This window comes from Carcharodon carcharias, chromosome 6 (assembly GCF_017639515.1).
Source record: "Carcharodon carcharias isolate sCarCar2 chromosome 6, sCarCar2.pri, whole genome shotgun sequence".
Classification (NCBI taxonomy): Eukaryota; Metazoa; Chordata; class Chondrichthyes; order Lamniformes; family Lamnidae; genus Carcharodon; species Carcharodon carcharias.
The window spans coordinates 46,549,615-46,572,858 of NC_054472.1; the positions used below are offsets into that span (position 1 = coordinate 46,549,615).

Consider the following 23,244-nt stretch of genomic DNA (forward strand, 5'->3'; position numbering starts at 1 on the left):
TGTACTTTCGGCCAGCAAACATTCTCTAAGTCATAAATAGCATTAAAAATTAAGCACCTAGCCATAAACTTGTGGTAAGGACAATTATGTACTGATGGAAGACGAATATTACCTAATATTGCCATGTGTGTGCAGGCAGGAGAAATACATGGTACAGTTTTGTTCCTTATTCCTAACTGCTTACCAGCACAGATATGCCTAACAGTGATTGATGAAAAATTGAAGATATATATTTAAACTCAGTTCAAATATTGTCAGTTTAATGCAGCAGAATCATGGTTCAAAACACTGGACAGTTTCCTGAAACTAAATTTAAGACTATTGTTGTCAGAACAAAATTAAATTAGAATGAGCAGGATTAAATCAGCAGCCTGCACACACAATTTTGAATTGAAAACAGAATTTTTTCATGGGAATGCAGTCAGGGTTTCAGAAAACTCTTCTAATTTCCATTTCTGCCTGAACATCTTCCAGAATCTAGCCAGGAATTTGGAGGCCTCATGTAAAAGCATCAATGTCTCAAGTTATTTCTCAATAAATCAGAGAATCATAGGCTGATTACAGCACAGAAGGATACTAGTCAGCCAGTCATGACCATGCCGGTTCAATTTACGAGCAACGCAGCTAGTCCCACTTGCCCACCCTTCCTTGTAGTCCTGCCGATCTTTTCCCATCAGAGAGAATCTGTCTCCATCATATTCTCAGGCAGTGTATTCCAGATCCTAATCACTTACAGCGTAAAAACACTTTTTCTCATATTGGTTCTGTTGCCATACACCTTTAATCAGTGTCCTCTTATTCTTGACCCTTCCCCGCAATGGGAACAGTTTTTGTTATTGTTGTAAGATTGTTTGGTGTCTCAATAAGAGATCTGAAGGCTTGTATGGTTGAACATTAAGTATTTATTGATAACACATAACTGCATACATCTCCAAGGTACAGCCCTGCAAGGGACTGTATCGTTGCTGGCTTCTGCTAGACTCTACTGTATTCAGTCTACCATCATGTGACTCTGTACATCATACCTTGGATGGTACTGTTTCTCCAGTTCCATATTAAGCCTTGCTCTGTCTAAACACCCTTATACTAAAATTATGTCCAGACCGCTCACAATTTTGGGTATATCTACCAAAACTCCTCTCAACCTGCAGCGCTCAATATTGGACACAACACTCCAGCTGAGTTTTATGGAGGTTCACCATAACCCTCTTGCCTCTGTACTCTATGCTTCTATTTATATAGCCCTGGATCCAATATGCCTTATTGATTGCTCTTTCAACATGCCCTGCTACCTTTAATGGTATGTGCATATATACCCGTACCTCAACTTCTGCACCCGCTTTAGAATTGTATGTGGTATTTTGTATTGCCATTCCCTTGTTCTTCCTGCCAAAACTTATCGCTTCACACGTCCCTGCATTAAATTTCATTGGCAACTTGTCCGCCCATTCCACCTGCCTGTCTATGTCCTCGTGAAATCCATCTCTATCCTCCCATCAGTTCACAATACTTCCAAATGTTGCATTTGTGCCCTGCACACCAAGTTTAGGTCATTGCATAGATCAAGAAAAGCAGAGGCCCTAATACTAATCCCTGGGCAATCTCATTGTATACCTTCCTCCAGTCCGAAAAATAATTGTTTACTATTACTCTCTGTTTCTCGTCACTCAGCCAACTGTGTCCATAGTGCCACTGCCCCAATTATTACATGGGTTTTAATTTTGCCGACAAGCCCATTTTGTGGCACTTGATAAATGTCTTTTGGAAATTCATGTACACATCAACTGCATTACCCTTATCTACCCTCTGTTGTCCTACAGAATGACAGAATTGTGACAGTGCAGAAGGAGGTTATTCAGCTCTTCGTGTCTGCACTGGCTCTCTGAATGAGCAAATTACTTTGTGCCAATGTCCAGCTTTCGTCCTTTAACCCTGGGCACTGTTATTTGAAAACAATCTAATCCCTTTTGAATTTCTTGATTGAACCTGCCTCCGTCACACAGACAGGCAGCACATTCCAGACTTGAACTACTTGATGTGTGAAAACCCTTTTTCTCAAATCACTTTTGCTTCTTTTTCAAATTACTTTAAAGCTATGCCCTCTCATTCTCAATCCTATCACTAGCGGGAACAGTTTCTCCCTATCCAGTCTGTCCTCATGACTTTGAATACCTAATCAAATACCTAATCTGTCCAAATGACAGTTAATTTTGTCCTGAAATATTTAAAAGCTTTCCCATCACAACTAACTGGATTGTAATTGCAGGACTTATCTTTACACCCCTTTTGAACAAGGGTACAATATTTGCAATTCTCCAGTATTCTGGCCCCACCCTGCATATTGAAGGAGAGTTGGTAGATTATGGCTAGTGCCTTTGTAGTCTTCTTCCTTACTTCACTCAAAATCCTCAGATACATCTTATCCTGTCCTGGTGATTTACCAACTTTGAGCGCAACCAGCCTTTCTAGTACCTCCTCTATCAATTTTTGACCCATCCTGTATCTTTCACTATGAATTTGACAACATCTCCGTCCTTGATAAAGTCAGATGCAAAGTAGTTGTTTAGTACCTCAACCACGCTTTCTGCCTCCATGTGTTAATCTCCTTTTTGTGTGCACATCCTAATGTGTGCGGCTGCATCAAGCTGTACGTAGACCCGCGATATGCAAACACCAAGTGTCACTATGTGCTGACCTGTCCCCGGTGTTGCGAAGGATGGGTCTGGCCTTGCTGCCACGGAATGCTCCGCATTGGACCGTACCACCTGTCCCTCGTGGAAAAATTTATGCAGAGAAACACCTTTGACCATAAGTCCATCAAGCAGCGGTCAGTACATAACGTCCTAGAAGCCCTAAGGGAAAAGGAGGTGGTGGATCCTGTCAGATGATTCCCCGAGCAGACTGTCAAAGTCATTTGGCAGAATGCCCCATTGCCAGAACTTTCCAACAAGCACCAAGGTGTCACTTGGCTGGTGGTGAGAAAGGCTCTCCCCGTCAGATCCTTCCTACACGCCAGGAGTCTCACCCCCTCTGCACGTTGTTTCCCTGTGGTGGGGAAGAGACCATTGTTCACCTCTTTATGGAATGTGCCTTTGCAAAGAAGGTCTGGAGATGCAGTGGTTTTTGTTGAGGTTCATCCCGAGCAGTGCTGTGACACAGGACTATGCTCTACGGGCTGTTCCCAGGGACGCATGTCAAGACAAACATCAACTGCAGCTGGAGGATCATGAACTCTGTGAAAGAGGCTTTGGTCTGTCCGAAACTTGTTGGTCTTCCAGGGCAAAATGTTGTCCCCAACCGAGTGTTGCAGACTGGCACATTCCAAGGTCCAGAACAATGTGCTGAGGGATGCACTAAACCTTGGGGCAGCCGCCACAAAGGTGCAATGGGGAAAGGTCGCTGTCTAAGACCTTCCTGCCATAGTGCACAGAGGGGCTGGGAATTGTATAGGCCCCTCGGACTCAACAACTCACAATGAATGTATGTAGTGATAAATGTAATATTATTGTATTGAAGTACCTCAGAGTGCAACATGATATATGTCGATAACTCCAATACCATTGCACAGCCTGTAATGACCATATTGAAATGACTGCAATAGTCATTGATTGCACTGAAGCACCTCCTGATCCATGTGTAAAAGTTGAATATGATTGCACTTTTTGTGATGGCCATTTAGAAATGTTTTGTAATGTTCTTTCAGATATTTTATGAATAAAGTATACCTTTTTTTAAAAAAATCTCCTTTTTGGTCCCTCATCAGTGCCACTTCTTTTACCACCCTTTTACTATTTATAGCCCTATGGAAGACTTTTGGATCGTACTTAATTTTAGTTGCCAGTCTCTTCACATAGTGTTTCTTTGCTTCACATTTTTTTCACTTCCTCTCTGAGCTTTCCATATTCAGCCTGGTTCTTACCTGCATCATTAACCTGACATCTATCTCACAGGCCCTTTCTTCTATTTCAGTGTACTCTCTATATCTTTTTTCAACCAGGTTTTCTTTGTCTAATCTTTCCCTCTCATGGAAAATGTACCTCAAGTGTATTCAAACTATCTCCTCTTTAAAGCCAGTTCATTGTTTCGTTGTGGTTTTGCCTGCCAATCTTTAATTCCAATTTGCCCGGCACAGAACCTTTCTCACCCCATTGAAATTGACCCTTCTTCAATTAATTATTTTTACTCTAGATTGCTCTTTGTCAATTTTCATAGTTAACCTGAACCTTATGATAGTGCAATCACTGTTGTCAGTGTTCCACTACTGACACTTAATCCAGTTGTCCCATCTTATTCCCCAGAACCAGATCCAACAATAATTTCTTCTTGCTGGCACAGAAACAAACTGATTTAGAAAATTATCCTGAACGCACTTCAGAAACTCTTGTCCCCGCACTCAGGGATAACGAATTTAGATGAGCTAATGAATTGCCCTGCTTTTCAACAGCTGGATACTTGGGCCACACAGAACCTGGCATTATAACAATGGCAACAGGCATGTGTTCATGGGATGTGATCATCGCTGGCAAGGCCAACATTTATTGCCCATCCCTAATTGCCCTTGAGGTGGTGATGGTAAGCCATCTTCTTGAATCACTGCAGACCATACAGTTCTGTTGGGAAGGAATTCCAGAACTTTAACCCAGCGGCAGTGAAGGATCAGTGATATCAGTGATAGTCCCAAATCAGGATGCTGTGTGGCTTGGAGACTGTGCATGTCATAGTGTTTCAACGCATCATTCTAGGTGGGTTTGAAAGGAGCCCTGGTGAATTGCTTCAGTGTATCTTGTATATAGTACACTGCTGCCCTGTGGTGGTGAAGGAAGTGAATGGTGGTGATGACTGGGTGCCAGATCAAGTAAGCTGCTTTGTCCTGGTTAGTGTTGAGTTTCTAAAGTGTTTTTAGTTAATAAATCAGGAATAGAATACTCACCTCATTCATGATTATCAAGAAACTACTGGATTGTCATTAAAACTACATCTGGTTCACTAATGGCCTTCAGGGGAAGAAATCTGCCACCCTTAAACAGTGTGGCACACATATGATTCCAGACTCTCACAAATGTGGCTGACTCTAAACTACTGTCTGAAGTGGCCAAGTCACTGGTCTACTCAGGCATACATGGCTCTCCACCACCCACTCAAGGGCAATTGGGAATGGGCAATATATGTTGCCTTTGCTAGCGACATTCACATTCCAAGAATGTATCAAGAAGCTGCACTCATCCATCGCAGCCTTGTTTTGTGCCTTGGTGGACAGGCTCTGAAGAGTCATGAGGTGAGTTACTCACTGCAGAACTCCCAGCTTTGACCTGTTCCCATAGCCACAGTTTTTATATAGCTGGTCCAATTAAGTTTCTGGTTAATCATTATACCCCAGGATGGAGATGGTGGGGGATTCAGTGATAGAAATGTTGCTGAATATCATGGGGAGATGGTTAAATTATCCCTTGTTGGAGATGGTCATCGTTACATCCACTTATCAGCCTAAGCCTGAATATTGTCCAGACCTTGCCAGATGTCGGGCCAGGATGTTTTAATATCTGAGTCATCGCAGATGGTACCGAACACTGTGCAATCATCAACAAACATCCCCACCTCTGACCTTATAGTTGAGGGAAGGTCACTGATAACTCAGCTGAAGATGGTTAGGCCTATGACACTACCCTGAGGAACTCCTGCAGCGCTATCCTGAAGCTAAGATGATTAGCCTCCAACAACCACAACCACCTTCCTTTGTGCCGGATTTGACTCCAGTGAAGTCAACAGTGAAGAATATTCCTCCTGATTCCCATTCACATTAATTCTGCTAGGGTTCCTTGATGCCACATTCAGTCAAATGCACATTTGATGTCAAGGGCAATGGGCAATCAATCTCTTCTCATGTTTTTTTAAACCCTGTGCATCAATGGGTCGGGTGGGGGATGATGTCGGGGAGGTGGAAAGAGGTTACCATCAAATGTTATCAAACCAGGATGTCTGGCAAAATGAGCTGGATAAAGAATCTATATTGGCAGAACAATGCAGCTGGCTCTTAACAAACAAATAAAGTATTGCACATTGGAGGGAAGATGGGCAACCCACATAGACAATTAAATACAGGTACAGATGAAAGTGAAAGGGAATTTTTTTAACAATTTGTGCATGAGATGTGGTGTCACTGGTAAGGCGAGCATTCACTGTCCACCCCTAACAGCCCTGGGGAAAGTGCTGAACCACATTTTTGAACCGCTGCAATTGATGTAGTGTTGGTGCACTCACAGTGCTGTTGGGAGGGAGTCCAAGATTTTTATCCACTGACTGGAGAAATGGCAAATTATTTCCCAGTTAGGATGGTGGGTGGTTTGGATGGGGAAGTGATTTTCCCATGTCTCTGCTGCTCTTGTTTGTCCAGGTGATAAAGATTGCAGGTTTGAATGGTGCTGTTGAAGGAGCATTGGCTAGTTGCTACAGTGCATCTTGTAGATGGCATGCACTCTGCCACTATGTACTGTGGTGGAGTGAGTCAATGTTCTGCTCAGGTGGTGGACTGAGTCAGTGTTTAAGGTGATGGATGTGGTGTCAATCAAACAGGTTGTTTTCTCCTAGCTGCAGTTGAGTTCCTTCAGTGTTGTTGGACTGGCACTCATCCAGGCAAATGTGGTGTGATCCATCACACTCCTGACTTGTGACTTGTCAATAATGGTTTTGAGTAGTCAAGAGTGAGTCAGTCGCAGCAGAATACACAGCTTCTGACCTGCTCTTATAACCACTGTATTGAAGTGGTTAAGTTTACAGAAGTACACCCCTTTCTCCTTTTGTTCATGACATCTTTGTCATCTCCACTTTGCCTCCACCCAACCTGGCCTTCTATCCAGCTTCACCTGCTCCACCCCCAACCCCCTTAAACAGTATAAATTTCATGACATTTTACATCTCTTTAGCGCTTTAGAGTCATATTGACTCGAAACGTTAACTCTGTATTTCTCTCCACAGATGCCGTTAGACCTGCTGAGTTTTTCCAGCATTTTCTGTTTCTATTTCAGATTTTTAGCATCCACAGTATTTTGCTTTTATCTAAATTTTGATCAATGCTGACCACCCCAAGTTATTGATGGTCAGAGATTCAGCAATGATAATACCAACGAATGTCAGGGGCAGGGCCAGCGATGGGGGGGGGAGGAGTGGTGGTGGTGGTTAGATTCTCTCTTATTTTTCATGGTCTTTGACTGACATGACCAATAATTGCCACTAATTAGCCCAAGCCTGGATGTTGTCCAGTGAACATGGATAATTCATTATCCGATGAGTTTTGAATCGAACACTGTGCAATCACCAGCAAAATGTCCCCCAAATCTGGCCTTATGGAGGGAAGGACATTGATGAAGCAGCTGAAGACACTGCCCTGCCCTGAGGAATTCATACAGGCCATGTGGTCTACTCTTGCTCCTATTTCTTGTGTCCCCTTCCCAGTTCTAGTGGCTTCTTGTGCTAGCACATACTTAATCTCTTGATGCCAGCAGGGAAAACATCCACTCAAAGAACACCACTGGTTGACAGCTAACAAAGCACTCCCATTGACACAGGACCGAAAGACAGACGCATGCACTCATCTGAAAACTTGGAGCCTCGACTGGAATGAACTCCACACCCTACAAGCTGACAACCTTTCGATAGCATACCTCCTGGTTGATTGCAAACATCACCAACTGCAATCTGGTAACTGAGCCAAATGGTGTAGTCCCAGGCTTTAAACTTGCACAGAAAATCTGGACAACCTCAACCATTTGAGGACGAGTCAGGGAAAATGTGGACATTTATTTCACAAGTGGAATATGAGGAACAGCTCAAATTGTGGCTCTGGCCATCCAAGTCAGGCCATCGCCAATATAGTGAACTTCTGCCATGAGAGATCCATTCCTGGTAGCCTCGCATCCATTCACACTGTATCAGCTAATGGATTAACCTCAACATTGAACTATAACTGCTTCCCCAGCCTTGTGAATTCAAAAAAGCAGTTGCTCAATATCATACAAAGTGAATCAAACCATCTGAAGACATGCCTATGATGGTGGGAACCTCAGGAGGTGCCCGAGATGCATCACCTGCTCAGCACTTCTAGCTGAAGATGGTCACAAATGCTTCAGCATTTGTTCCATAATGGCATGCTGGGTTCTGTGATTTTTGAGGATGGGCTGTTTATGCAGCCACCCCTCCCATTTATTCTTTAATTGTCCACAGGCATTCGCAACAGGATGTGGCAGGACTGCAGAGCTTTGAATTGCTTCTTTGGTTGCAAACTCAATTAGCCCTATTTGTAGAATTCTGCATTCGCCCTTCAGCATGCATACAACTCTGCACTGTAGCTTCAACAGATTGATACCCGCTACTGGGTTTGCCTGGTGCTGCCCCTGGCATGCTCTGCTATACTCCTCATAGGGCTGGTCACCTGGCTTGATGGTACTGGCAAAGTTTGGGACATGCAGGACCACAGGGTTGCAAATAGTGGAAGAATACAATTCTCCTGTTGCTGACAGCCTACAGTGCCTCCTGGATGCTCAGTTTTCAGCTCTGTTCTGATGCTATTGCACTAATCACAGTGGTAGTACACACAACGTGAAGCAGGGTGTCCTCAGTGTGAAGACAGACTTCATCTCTATAAGGACTTTGCTGTGGCCACTTCTATTAATACTGTCATGGATAAATGCATCTTCAAGATGTAGAATCACAGATTAGAATGATACAACACAGGAAGCCACTCAGCCCATTGTCCCTGTGCTAGTTCTCTGTAACAGCAATGAATTAGTCATTCTTCTTTGCCCCTTCCCTACAGTTCTATAATTTTTCACCTTCATGTATCCAAAAAATCTTACTGAAGAAGAAATTTGCTGGAACACCATGACAGAAGTCTATAGTCCTGTTCTTGGAAAATAGAAGAGATTGTGCATGTATTTGGAGTTACTGTCAATTCAGCTTATGCAGACACACTCTAACTGAATTGACGAAAATAACTGATAAGTCTCCCTAGCGACCTCCTCTCTCGTTCTTCCAAGTTGTTATTCTTGAGAAAGCACAGGCTGAAGTTATTTCATTTAACCCTTTCTCGCACTTTTCTGAGCCGTCAGATAAGTTTGTTCAACTTCACTCTAGTTCTGTACATCACTTTATCTAATTCTTCTTGGAAACAAAAATGCAGAAGTGCTCCTGGAGGGAATTACAGAATGTTAGTTGTGGACCTCCTGCTAACAAAATTGGTTATTACTCCAACACTGCAACTGTAATCACCAGACTATACAAGAACCTCATCTTGAGCACAAAAAAAGCGCAGAGAATATATGTTTTAAACTGCCTCTCTCTGCTTGTAGCTACTCAAAACATGGTATGTCATGGTATGTTTCACTTGTCTGCTTGCGTCATCCTCACATCAACTGTAGTTCGTCTGCAACCACTTTGTGGCGTGCATCATCCAATTCTGCCCAGGTTGATCCCTCTTTCTGCTGCCCTCCACTTTGTCCTCCAGCAGAGATTTGTAGCTTTTCAACTCTGATCAAATGGCCGAAATACTGACATTTCCTTTTCTCGATGTCACTTTTTTTAAAGAGTTCTTTTTGCTCTTGCAATTTCAAGCACCTCTTCACTTGACTTAAGATATGGAATTTTAAGCATGTGTCTTAGTGCCCACATTTCAAAGGCCTCTATTTTTTTTGACAGATCTTTATTTACTGTCTAGGTTTCTGAGGCACGCAGGAACATGAATAGAACATACAATCTTGTGAGTTTTTCCCTTGTTACAAACTTGAGTTTTCTTATGGTTAATATACTTCATCTTTCATGAACTTACTTCTGGCTATTTCTATCCTTCTTCTGACTTCAGCATCGCATCTATTATCTTGTTATCATTTGCTCTAAATAGATAAACTTATCTACATATTCCAGTATGACACCATCCACTTCAATATTCCCTCTCATTTAATGTATTCCTTTTAACTACTATTGTTTTATCTTTTTAATGTTCATACTCAATCCATATTGTAAGATTCTAGATTTTATTTGGTCCACGATATTTTGTAAGACCTCTTTTGATTCTGCAAATAGCACTGCGTCGTCAACACAACCCAAGTTTATTATATTCTTGCCTCCAATTTTTATCCCTGGAAGTAAATCTAAGGCTCTGAATATTTGCTCTGCTTGGAGATTGAATAATTCTGGTGTTAGAACACAGCCATGTCGTATTCCCCTCCAGCTAAAACATGTCACATAGTCGATCTTCTAGTCTGATGCTTGCTATCTGATCCCAATGTAGGCTCTGTCTATCTTTACTGTCAATGTCACATTTCAGGCAACATGTCTATTAGCTTTTGGTGATAATCATGATCAAACGCTTTTTCATAGTTTATGAAGTATATATATGTTCTTGTTTACTTCTAGATGTTTATCGAAGATTGTTCTTAGGTTAGATGTTCCCTCTCCTGTTCCTACCCCAGGTCTAAACCCAGTTCTAGTGGTTTTAAACAGAGGGATGAATTTGTGGAAATTCGGTTGGGAAGTGGGGGCTTAGGGTGGTGGAGAATGCATTAATGAGAAACTTTTGTGTTTAAGGCGTTACCAACCAGTTGTATGGATGTTTACTGATAAATTTGAGGACGGGTTAGTAGTCCATCATCAGAATGGATAAATCTTCTAGGGAGAACTGGGCAAATGAAGGAACAAGTTTGCATTGCACAGTCATTATCCTATGCATGTGATATTAACAAATTGGAACTCTTTCCCTCCTGCCACATCTAGCTATGGCGTGACTTATTTGAAAACAAATAATCATGAATCATGGAAGAAAATGAAATCTGGGATAGGTATATTTTTCATATTTATGATTGCTGAGGTAGAAAATTCATTGAATGTTATTCAGTGGATTGATTTCTGCCCACCATTATCCTGTATGTGTTTTCTTAATTGAAATGCCCTGTATTCATCTGCATAATCAAAGGAAACCCAACTAATCCTTTCCAAATTGTCAGTAGTATTGTTAGACTGAGACAATGATAGATACAGCTACCGCAAAACTGTTGAGATTGGAGGGCAGATTGAAGAATTTGTCACCTTCTCCTTTGAGGTACATTTATTTTGAATATTTCTGTACAAGCTTCATGAATCTTCTACAAATGGCATAACCTAGAAAGTCGGTTTTACTAATCAGAGTTCCAAACAGGCGTTTTTCACAGTATTTGTAGAGAATCCCACATATATATTCTATCACATGATTTAATACAAATTGTTGAGGATGATGTTAAATTGGTTTTCTCTCATGTTCGTTCCCTCACCCTCTGCCACAGTCCCAGACTGGCAGACATGATCTTCAGGACTCAACCAGTAGTGGTGCTACTGAGCCAATTTTGGTGATAATCATTAAAGTTCCCCACCAAAGGTACATTCTGTGCACTTGCTACCCTCACTGCTTTTCAAAATGGTGTTCAACATGGGAGTACTGATTCAGCAGCTGAATAAAAACAGTAGGTGGTAGTCAGCAGGAGAGTTCCTCTCATACATGTCTCTATATTGCACTTATTTATCACTACAAACTTGCTTGAGATACAAGTAACTGTTTCTCACTACCTAAAACCTCTTATTTCAATAAATTATAGAGCCTTTCAAATATGAAACAAGATTTGGAAGTGCGTTCACTGATCGTTGACAGTTCAATTTTTTTGTAAGAAATCCAGTTAAAGCTGGATACTTGGCTTACCGTTTTGAAGGTTTCCAATTCTGCTTGCAATTCCTGGATTTGTGTAGCTGCCTGTGCCTGAACTGCCTGTCTTTGCAATTCCTGTTCTTCTAATGCCAACACGGTTTGCTGTTCTTTCTCCTGCTGCTGTTCCTGGTACTCAGCATGACGTTGATCCTGTCAAAATTAGTTTACACCATATGAGCAAGTCAGCACATACCACTCCCCCATGAAAATTAGTGTTTGAAAATTGTTGGTCTGTGCATACTTTTGATTTTTTAAATTGTTTACTTAATTCAGACAATTATCGTAAATCAAATGAACCTTTCAAGAAAAGTCCATAACACGTCAGTCATCACGCAATAAGAGCTTCCTTGAGCTGAGCAAATGATATGTTGCTTTCTATCCAGAAGGGTCCCTGGGAGTGAGGGACTGGGGAGGGATGTGCAAATAATTGTTGTCTTGCTGAAACAAAGCCAGAAAGCTGGGGAAACCTTTCCAAAATTGCCTCTGCTGGTTTGCATTTGTCCTAGGCTTCCAGGACATATATATAATAATGTGTTAAAAAAAAGTCTGAGAAGAGCTTTAGGTAATAGAGAATTGTATATATTTAAGATTTTTAAAATTCATTCATGGGATGTGGGCATCACAGGATAGGCCAGCATTTGTTATCCATCCCTAATTGCTCTTGAGAAAGCGTTGGTGAACTGCTGCAGTCCATGTAGGTTCACCCAGAGTGCTATTAGGGAGGGAGTTCCAGCATTTTGACCCAGCGGCCTTGAAAGAATGGCGATATATTTCCAAGTCAGTATAGTGAGTGGCTTGGAGGGGAACTTCCAGGTTGCGTGCTCCCATGTATCTGCTGCCCTTGTCCCTCTATATGGTAGTGGTTATGGGTTTGGAAGGTGCTGTCAAAGGACCTTGGTGGGTTGCTGGAGTGCATCTTGTACATGGTACACACGGCTGCCACTGTGCACCAGTGGTAGAGGGAGTGAATGTTTGTGGACGGGGTGCCAATCAAGTGGGCTGCTTTGTCCTGGATGATGTCAAGATTCTTCAGTGTTGTTGGAGCTGCGCTCATCCAGGCAAAAGGAGATTGTAAAAAATACTCAAATCCTATTGAACATATACTGCTAATTGTTACTAGGTGCTCTTGTTGGGAACTGTATGCAGTGATCAGCACCAGTGGAAGCATTACGACTGTGCAATGACAACTTGAGTACAGGTTGGCTAAGAGTGCCTCAGTTAGCCTGATTTTGTGATCAGTCAATTAAATTGTACAGTCAAATTATGAACTGTCATTGAAACCAAAAAAAATTTGTACATGAACATTCCATGCAATACCTTGCATCTTGTAATCACAGATGGTTAGTAATTCTGATTCAGAAGTTTAAGAGTAGTTTAAGGCTTTGCAAATTCTCCCCTTTGGCTCTCCAGCGAAACAATCTCAGTGCTTCACTTGAGATTTGCACTACATAAATACAAGGCTGCATCATTATAGTCAGCAAGAAGATTTCATCCAAAAAGTCTTGCTGATGCAAGAAATACATCCTAACCTAAACTGTAAATTCTAATTGACTGAAAAAGGTTTTATTTTGGTTGAGTATCATGCTTCTATTGTCTATTACTTTCTATCAATGCGTGGTAAATAAGGAGCTGCAGGCATATAAAGCCGCATGACTGTATGACAGTGGGTGAAAAGAGAACCCAGAGGCAGTCAACAGCATCAAGGCGAACTATCCAATCCAGTTCAGCCCGTGGCTCTAGAGCAGAGTGTCCACATTCTGAGAGAAAGTGTGGCATCACAGGAAAACAGTTAAATAATTGCTTGGTGAATATTTTGTTCGTTTATCTTTAAAACTTATGTAATTTATTACTAATTGAAGGTTTTATTAGTTGTACTAAGTTTACTCACAGTAGTAAAGGTACTGGAAGTAGCAGTATTTAATAATTATAAATTAATTAAGAATAAATTCATTAACACATAATAAAGATGGCATGGCAGGTGAGGTGATGTGTTATGACTGCAGAATGTGGGAACACCTGGACACCAAGGTGATCCAGGCCAAACACATCTCAAGTTAAGTGCCTGTGACTAGAAGAGCTTCTGCTCAGGGTCACTGAGCTGAAGGCCAAGCGGTAGACACTGCGATGCATCAGGGAGGGGGGATGTTATCTGGACACTTTGTATCAGGAGGCAGCCATACCCCTTCTGATTTGGTCAGTGGTTACGAACAGGAGGGTTTGACTGCAAGTGAGATAGGTATGGAGACCCAAAAGTTAGAAGTGGAGAAGCCTCAGCCTTTGCAATTGTCCAACAGGATCAAGGTTCTTGCAGCCTGTGTGGATGAAACTTGTGGCTGCAAAGTGGATGAACAAACTGACCAAGGCATCATGGTACAGGAAGCCATTCAAGCAGGGCAGTCAATAGGAATGTAGTGGTAATTGGGGACAGTATAATCAGGATGACAGACAGTTCTCTGCAGCCAAGAGAAATCCAGGCAGCTATGTTGCCTGCCCGGTGCCAGGGTTCGGGGCATCTGCTCTGAGTTGGAGGGGGAGTAGGAGGATCCAGTGATTGTGGTACAATGACACAGGGAGAACCAGGAAAGAAGTTCTGCTGAGGGACTAATAGGAACTAGGGGCTAAATAAAAAAGCAGAAACTTTAAAGGTAATAATCTCTAAATTACTACTTGAGCCATGAGCAAATTGATCTGGGGTAAATCAGATTAGAGAGTTAAATGCGTGGCTCAAAGAAATGGGTTTCAAATCAGGAGGCACTGGCACCAGTACTGGGGAAAGTGGGAACTGTACCGCTGGGGCAGTCTTCACCTCAACAGTGCTCAGTTGAGTGTTCTGGTGAGTCCTATAACTAGGGCAGGAGAGGGGACCTTAAACGAAATAGTGAGGGCAAGGGATCAAGTTTGAAAAGCTGTGATAAATTGAATAGAGAAGACAAGGCAAAAGGGCAAGGGAAATGACGATTAGAGTGTGGCAGGAAGGGACAGAGTGTACAAACATAAGAGTTCACCAACGGATAAGGCGAAAGGTTACAAAGAAAGTAAAAAGACATAACAAACGGCTCTGTATCTGAATGCACGTAGCATTCGTAACAAAACAGATGCATTGACAGCACAATTAGAAATTAATAAGTATGATCTGATAGCATTACGGAGACATAGCTGCAGGATAACAAAGACTGGGTTCTGATTATTCAATGGTACATGACATTGAGGAAGGATAGCAAGTTAGGAAAAGGTGGAGAAGTAGCTCTTTTAATTAAGGATGACATTGATACAACAGAGACTACCTTAGTTCCGGAGATCAAAATGTAGAAACCATTAGGGAGAGATGAGAAATAGTAAAGCCAAGAACTCACTTGTGGGAGTGGTTTATAGGCCTCCTAACAGTAACCACACTGTAGGACAGGTTATACAGGAAGAAATAATAGGGGCTTGTGAGAAAGTTACGGAGATAACCATGATGATTTTAATCCACAAATAGATTGGACAAATCAGCTTGGCAAAGGTAGCCTGGATGACGACTTCATAGAATGTTTTTGGGACAGTTTATTGGAGCAGCATGTTTTAGCACCAACCAGAGAGCAGGCTCGACTAGATCTGGTAATGTGCAATGAGACAGGATTAACTAATGACCTCATAGTAACGATGCCCGAGGTAACAGCGATGAGAATGTGATTGAATTTCACAATCAATTTGAGGGAGAGAGGAATGTTTTAAACTTAACAATTATGAGGGCATGAAGACAGAGCTTTCAAAAAGTCAGCTGGGAAATTAGAGTAAGGGATTGTTCAGTAGAGATGCAATGGTAGACATTTAAGGAGACATTTCACAATACTCAGAAGGGAAACATTCCAGTGAGAAAGACCATGCCTAACTAAAAAAGTTAAAGATAGTATCAAATTGAAAGAAAAAGTACATTATTCCACAACGATGAGTGGCACGTCAGAAGACTGGACAGTATAAAAAGAACAGCAAAGACTGACAACAAGATTAATAAGGAGACAGAAATTAATGTATGAAAGAAAGCTAGCTAGAAATATATAAATGAATAGTAAGGGTTTCTACAGGTATTTAAAAAGGAAAAGAGTAAGTAAAGTGAGCTTTGGTCCTCGAGAGAGTGAGAATGGGGAATTAATAATGGAAAATAAGGAAATAGCAAAAGAATTCAACAGATATTTTGCATGTCTTCACTGTAGAGGATACAAATAACTCCCAGAAATAATTGTGAATCAGGAAGTCAAAGGGAAGGAGGAACTTAAAACAATCACAATCACCAGGGAAAGGGTATTGAGAAAATTATTAGAACTGAAAGCTGACAAGTCCCCAGGTCTGAATGGACTTCATCCTCTGGTCTTAAAAGAAGTGGCTGCTGAGACAGCAGATGCATTGGTTTTATTTTTCCAAAATTCCTTCAGATTGGAAAATAGCAGATGCTGCTCCTCAATTTAAGGAAGGAAACAGAAAGCAGAAAACTACAGGCCAGTTAGCTTAACATCTGTAGTAGGGCAATTGCTAGAATCTATGATTAAGGAGGTTATAATGGGGCACTTAGAGAACCTTAAAGCAATCAAGCAGAGTCAATATGGTTTTGTCAAAGGGAAATCATGTTTGACTAATTTATTGGAGTTCTTTGAGGAAGCAACAAGCAATGTAGATAAAAGGGAACCTGTGGATGTGCTGTACTTAAGATTTCCAGAAGACATTTGACAAGGTGTCACATCAAAAATCAAAATAAGAGTTCATGGTGTGGAGGACAACATGTTTGCATGGATAGAGGATTGGTTAGCTGAAAGGAAGGAGGGAGGAGGGGTAAATGGGTCTTTTTTGGGTTGGCAAGATGCGACAAGTGGAGTGCCACAGGGATAAGTGCTGGGGCTTTAACGGTTTACAATTTATATCAATGACTTAGATAAAGGAGCTGAAGGCATGGTTGTTAAATTTGATGACACAAAGATAGGTAGAAAGGTAGGTTGTGAAGAGGACATAAGGAGTATGCAAAGGGACATAGATAGGTTAAGTGAGCGGGCAAAAATTTGGCAAATGAAGTATAATGTGGGAAAATGTGAACTTGTCCACTCTGGCAGGAAGAATAGAAAAGCAGCATATTATTTAAATGGAGAGAGATTGCAGAACTCTGATGTACAGAAGGATCTGAGTATCCCAGTACATGAATCAGGAAAAGTTAGTATGCAGGTGTGCAAGTGATGAGGAAGGCAAATGGAATGTTGTAATTTATTGCAAGGGGAATGGAATATAAAAATTGGGGTGTTTTGCTACAGTTGTTCACGGTGTTGGTGAGACCACTGTGTACAGTTTTGGTCTCCTTATTTAAGAAAGGATATAAATACATTAGAAGCAGTTCAGAGGAGGTTCAGTCGACTGATAACTGGGATGGGGATGTCACCTTATGATGAAAGGTTAGACAGGTTGGGCCTGTATCCATTGGAGTTTAAAAGATTGAGAGGTGATCTTATTGGGACATAAGATCCTGAGGGGACTTGGCACAATGGATGCTCCCTTGTGCGAGAGACTAGAACCGAGGGACACAGATTAAAAATAAGGGATCACCCATTTAAGATGGAGATGAAGAGAAATCTTTTCTTTGAGGGTTGTAAATCTTTGGAACTCTTCCCCAGAGAGCGGTGGATGCAGGGTTAATTAATATTTTTTAGGCAGAGGTCGCTGGATTCTCGACTGACAAGATAGTTAAAGGTTATCGGGGGTAGGCGGAATGTGGAGTTGAAGCCACAATCAGATCAGCCATGATCTTATTGAATGGCAGAGAAGGCTTGAGGGGCCAATTTGCCTACTCCTGCTCATAATTTGTATGATGTTATGGCAATAATAGAGACCTGCCTCAAAAAATGGCTGGACAGGCTACTAAATATTACCAAATACAAGGTGTTCAGGAAAGATCAAAAAGGAAAGGAGCATTGATTAAGCAAAATATTAGAGCGCTGGAGAGAGGGGATGACCTGGAGGGTCAAGGACAGAATCTATTAGGTTGGAGGTAAGAAACAATGAGGTGCTTTTACACTACTCTGTGAATGCTACAGGTCACCAACGAATAAGATATAGAGTAAATTTGCAAGGAAATTACAGTGGCATGAAAAAAACTGTAGAGTAAAAACAATGGGAGTTTTGAATTGTCTTAATATAGACTAGGGTTGTAATAACATAAAGGGCAGGGAGGGGTAAGAGTACCTTAAGTGTTTCCCAGAGAACTTCCTTCCAGTCGAACAAGGAAGGAGGCATTATTGGATCTGGTTCTGGAGAATGAGGTGGGTCAGGCAGATCAAGTGTCAGTGGAGAAACATTTAGGGAACAGCAATCAAAGCATCATAAGGTTTAAGTTAGCTATGGAAAAGGACGAGAAGAAATCTACAACAAAAATTTGAGGGGAAATTTCAATGGAGTGTGAACGGACCTGTTCCAGTAAAATTGAAAGCAAAGAATGGCATGCAAAACTGTAAAGGCAACCCATTGTTCTGTCAAAGGGAATTTGATTTGGGTAGAGTCTAGATTCATTTCTACAAAGGGAAAATGTAGGGCAACCAAAGCCATAGCTCTATGTATGATGAAAGCGATAGAGAGTGTGATGAAGCAGGAAAGGGATGTGCATGACAGGTGTAAGGTTGATAACATAAGTACGAACCAGGTTGAAAATAGAAAGTTCGGCAGAGAAGTGAGAAAGGAAATGAAAGGCAGAGAAAAAAAATGAGAGTAGATTGGCGTTAACATAAAAGGAAATCCAAAAGTCCTCCAAGGAGAACAAGGGTCTTAAATGAGAGGTGAAAGGGATGGAACAAAAGATGATACACAAAGCAGGATAATGTGCCAGAGGAGTAAGGGGACAGACCAAAGTGACATCTGGTTCTAAGACCCACAACACCACAACAGTCTGAGTGAGGCCAGGTGAGAAGACTTCATTAAGGGTGCTAATAAGACATAGTCTATGCAGTTTTGTTCCATAATATGAATTTAGCATGACACAGGAACTGACTGATCTATTTAGCATGCAACATATGACTCCGGTTACATTATACATACCAGAGCCTTTTTTAACTGTTCCTGAAACTCCTGCTGAGAAGCCTGCAATTGCTGTTCAAATTCTTTTTCTTTGCAGATCAGTGCATTCGTGTGATTTTTTTCCAATTCTCCAATATGATCTTCAGAGGACTTGTAAAGCAAGAAGCAAATTTATAACCTTAATTTTCCTCAAAATACATGAAAACATAAGAGGACATTAGCTATTAAACTAATAGGAGTGATGCATTGTTTTGAAAACCAAACAGCAAACAACAAAATCTTTATGAGCAACAGTTCTCCTTTGCTCCTACCATGTTATAACATAACAAAAATAAAAATACCTGGAAAACTCAACAGGTCTGGCAACATCTGCGGAGAGGAAGCAGTTAACTCTTCAACAGAACTAAGTAAAATAGTTCTCTTCTATTTTTACTTAGTTCTGTTGAAGAGTCATTTGGACTCGAAACGTTAACTGTGTTCCTTTCTGCAGATGCTGCCAGACCTGCTGAGATTTTCCAGGTATTTTTATTTTTGTTTTGGATTTCCAGCATCCGCAGTTTTTTGCTTTAATCTTGATGTAGTAACATACTCCAGTTACTTGTAATCACAGTTTTATAACTATTTCTAGGAAGTCTATTATATATCAATATAGCATAGAATCAGATCCCTTTGAATTATAATCAATTAACATGCCATAACATAAGAAATAGGGCCAGAAGGCAGCAATATGGCCTGGCAGTTCTGCTCCGCCATTCAACATGATCATAGCTGATCTTGGGATTCAAATCATCTTTCCTGCCCACTCCCATGTCCCAAGATTCCCTAAGAGACCAAAAATCTGGCTCTCTCAGCCTTAAATATATTCAATGCTGAAGTATCTGAAACCCTCTGGTGTACAGAATTCCAAAAAGTCACAAACCTTTGAGTGAAGAAATTTTTCCTCATCTCAGGCCTAAATGATCTTGACCCCCATCTTGAAATTGTACCCCCTTGTTCTCTATTCCCCAGCCAGGGGAAATAACGCCTCGTATCTACCGCATCAGGCCCTTTCCTAACCTTGAATGTTTCAGTGCAACCACTTCTCATTCTTCTAAGCTCCAGAGAGTATAGGCCCCATTTACTCAGCCTCTCATCATACGTCAACCATCTCAGCCAGGAATCAATCTAGCAGAATTAAAAGCACTCTACCTGAAAACACGTAGCATTGGTAAAAAGGTTGATGGTTTGAATGCACAAATTGAGGTAAATGCATATGATTTAAATCGCCATTATGGAGACGTGGCTACAGGGTGACCAAAATTGGGAACTGAATATCCAAGGATATTCAGCATTGAGGAGGACAGGTAAAAACGAAAAGGAGGTGGGGAAGCACCCTTACGATGGGATGAGATCAGTACATTGGTAAGAGAAAATCTTAGATTGAAGGATCAAGATGTAGAATCAATTTGGGTGGAGCTAAGAAACAGCAAACATTGAAGTTGTTTATTGGCCACCAAACTGTAGTGCTAATGTTGGGCACGATATAAATCGGGAAATTAGAGATGCAGGTAAAGTGGGTAATACAGTAATAATGGACGACTTCAATTTACACAGGCTGGGTTAACCAAATCAGCACTAATGGTCTGGAGGAGGAATTTCTGGAGTGTGTACAAGATGGGTTTCTGGAGCCGACTAGAGATCTATTTTGGATTTAGTGTTGTGTAATGCGAAAGGGTCAATTAATAACCTTGCTCTAAAGAAGCCTTTGGGAAATAGTGACCAAAATATGATAGAATCTTGCATTAAGTTTGAATTCGAAATAGTTCATTCTGAAACAAGGGTCTTAAATCTGAAGAAAAGAAATAATGAAGGGCAAGTTGGCTATGGTGGTTTGGGAAAATACACAAAGATTTGATGGCCGATAAGCAATGGCTAGTATTTAAAGAAATACTACACTGTCTGCAACAAGTATATATTCCTCTAAGGCACAAACACAGAAAGGAAAAGGTAAATCAATTGTGGTCAATGAAATAAGATAAATATTACATTAGATCAAAGGAAGTGGCTTATAAGGTTGTCAGAAAATGTGGTAAGCCTGAGGATTGGGCGCAATTCAGAACCCAGCAAATGAGGGCCAAGAAACTGATTAAGAAAGGGAAAAGAGAGTATGAATGCAAACCAGTGAGGTACATAAAGGCAGACTGTAAAAGCTTCTATAGGTATGTGAAAAGGAAAATACTAGCATGAACAAATGTTGGACCATTACAGGTGGAACAGGAGAATTTATAGTGGAGAACAGGGAAATGGTAGAGAAACTAAACAGTTACTTTGCATGTATCATCAGGGAAGAAGACACAGAAAATCTCCCAAATATATCAGGCAACCAAAGGACTTGTGAAACAAAGGAACTAAAAGAAATTAGTATTAGTAAAGAGGTAGCACTTGAAAGGTTTGGATTGAAGGTTGATAAATCCCAGAACCAGATGAGCTTCAAACCAGCGTTGAAGGAAGTGGCTAGAGAGATAGTGGATGCATTGGCGGTTATCTTTCAAAATTCAATAGATTCTCAAAAGGTTCCTGCGAACTGGAAAGTAATAAATGTAACTCCGTAACATAAGAAGGGAGGAAGAGGGGGAATCGAGAACTGCAGACCTATTTTGTTTGACGTCAGTAGTCGGGAAAATGTTAGAATCTATTATAAAGAATATGATGACTGGGCATTTAGAAAAGAATGGTAAAATTGGGCAGAGTCAATATGGATTCATTGATTTATTTAATTCATTTACAGGATGTGCGTGTCGCTGGCTAGGCCAGCATTTATTGCCCATCCTTAAATGCCCTTGAGAAGGTGGTGATAAGCTGCCTTCTTGAACTACTGCAGTCCATGTGGTGTAGGTACACCCACACTGCTGGTAGGGAGGGAGTTACAGGATTTTGACTCAGCAACAGTGAAGGAATGACGATATAATTCAAAGTTAGGATGTTAGGCAGCTTGGAGGGGAACTTCCACGTGGTCATGTTCCCATGTATCTGCTGCCCCTGTCCTTCTAGATGGTCGTGGGCTTGGAAGGTCCTGCCTAAGGAGCCTTGCTGAGTTTCTACAGTGCATCTTGTAGATGGTATGGGGGTGAATGTTTGTGAAAGAAGTGCCAATCAAATGGGCTGCTTTGGTATCAAGCTTCTTGGTTGTTGTTGAAGCTGCACTCATCCAGGCAAGTGGAGATTGTTCCATCTCACTCCTGATTTGATTCTTGTAGATGATGGGCAGGCCTTAGGGAGTCAAGTGATGAGTTACTCACTGCAAGATTCCTAGCCTCTGACCTGCTCTTGTAGCTACAGTATTTATGTGGCTAGTACAGTTCAATTTATGGTCAATAGTAACCCCCAAGGTGTTGATAGTGGGGTATTCAGCAATGGTAATGCCATTTAATGTCAAGGGATGATGGTTAGATTCTCTCTTTTTGGAGGTGGTCATTACCTGGCACTTGTATGGCATGAATGTTACTTGTCACTTGCCAGTCCAAGCCTGGATATTGTCCAGGTCTTGCTACACTTGGATATGGACTGTTTCAGTATCTGAGGAGTTGTGAATGGTGTTGAACATTGTGCAATCATCAGGGAACATCCTCACTTCTGACCTTATAATGGAAGGAAGGTCATTGATGAAGCAGCTGAAGAGAGTTGGGCCTAGGATACTATCCTGAGGACCGTCTGCAATGATGTCCTGGAACTGAGATGATTGACTTCCAACAACCACAACCATCTTCCTTTGTGCTAGGTATGACTCCAACCAGCAGAGTTCACCCCACCACCCCCAGTTGACATCGACTCTAGTTTTGCTGGGGCTCCTTGATGCCACACTTGGTCAAATGCTGCCTTGATGTCAAGGGCAGTCACTCTCACCTCACCTCTGGAGTTCAGCTCTTTTGACCATATCTGAACCAAGGCTGTAATGAGGTAAGGAGCTGAGTGGCCCTGGCGGAACCCAAACTGGGCGCCAGTTGAGCAGGTTATTGCTAAGCAAGTGCTGTTTGATTGAACAGTTAATGATCCCTTCCATCACTTTACTGATGGTCAAGAGTAGGCTGATAGGGCGGTATTTGGCTGGGTTGGATTTGTCTGCTTTTTGTGTACAGGACATACCTGGGCAATTTTCTGCGTTGCTAGATAAATGTCAGTGTTGTAGCTATACTGGTACAGCTTGGCTAGGGGCGCGGCAAGGTCTGGAGCATAAGTCTTCAGTATTATTGCCAAAATATTGTCAGGGCCCATAGCCTTTACAATATCCGATGCCCTCAGCCATTTCTTGTCATCACATGGAATGAATCAAATTGTCTGAAGATTGGCATCTGTGGTGTTGGGGGCCTCCGGAGATCATCGAGATAGATTATTCACTTGGCACTTCTGGCTCAAATTTGTAGCAAATGTTTCAGCCTTATCTTTTGCACTGATGTGCTGGGCTCCCCCATCATTGAAGATGGGGATATTTGTGAAACCTCCTCCTCCAGTGATTTCTT

At 41.5% G+C, this 23,244-nt stretch overlaps 1 protein-coding gene across 4 annotated transcripts in view; it reads right to left on the bottom strand.

Moving 5' to 3' along the window:
- The window catches only part of golga4 (golgin A4), a 223,169-nt gene that overhangs the window by 73,332 nt on the left and 126,593 nt on the right, over positions 1-23,244 (bottom strand). For all 4 annotated transcript variants that reach the window (XM_041189612.1, XM_041189611.1, XM_041189610.1 and 1 more), the window contains 2 exons: positions 18,770-18,898; positions 11,717-11,872 (listed from right to left, as the gene is read on the bottom strand). In XM_041189612.1, coding sequence (XP_041045546.1) covers positions 11,717-11,872; positions 18,770-18,898 — 285 coding nt within the window. The remainder of the gene's footprint in view (positions 1-11,716; positions 11,873-18,769; positions 18,899-23,244) is intronic.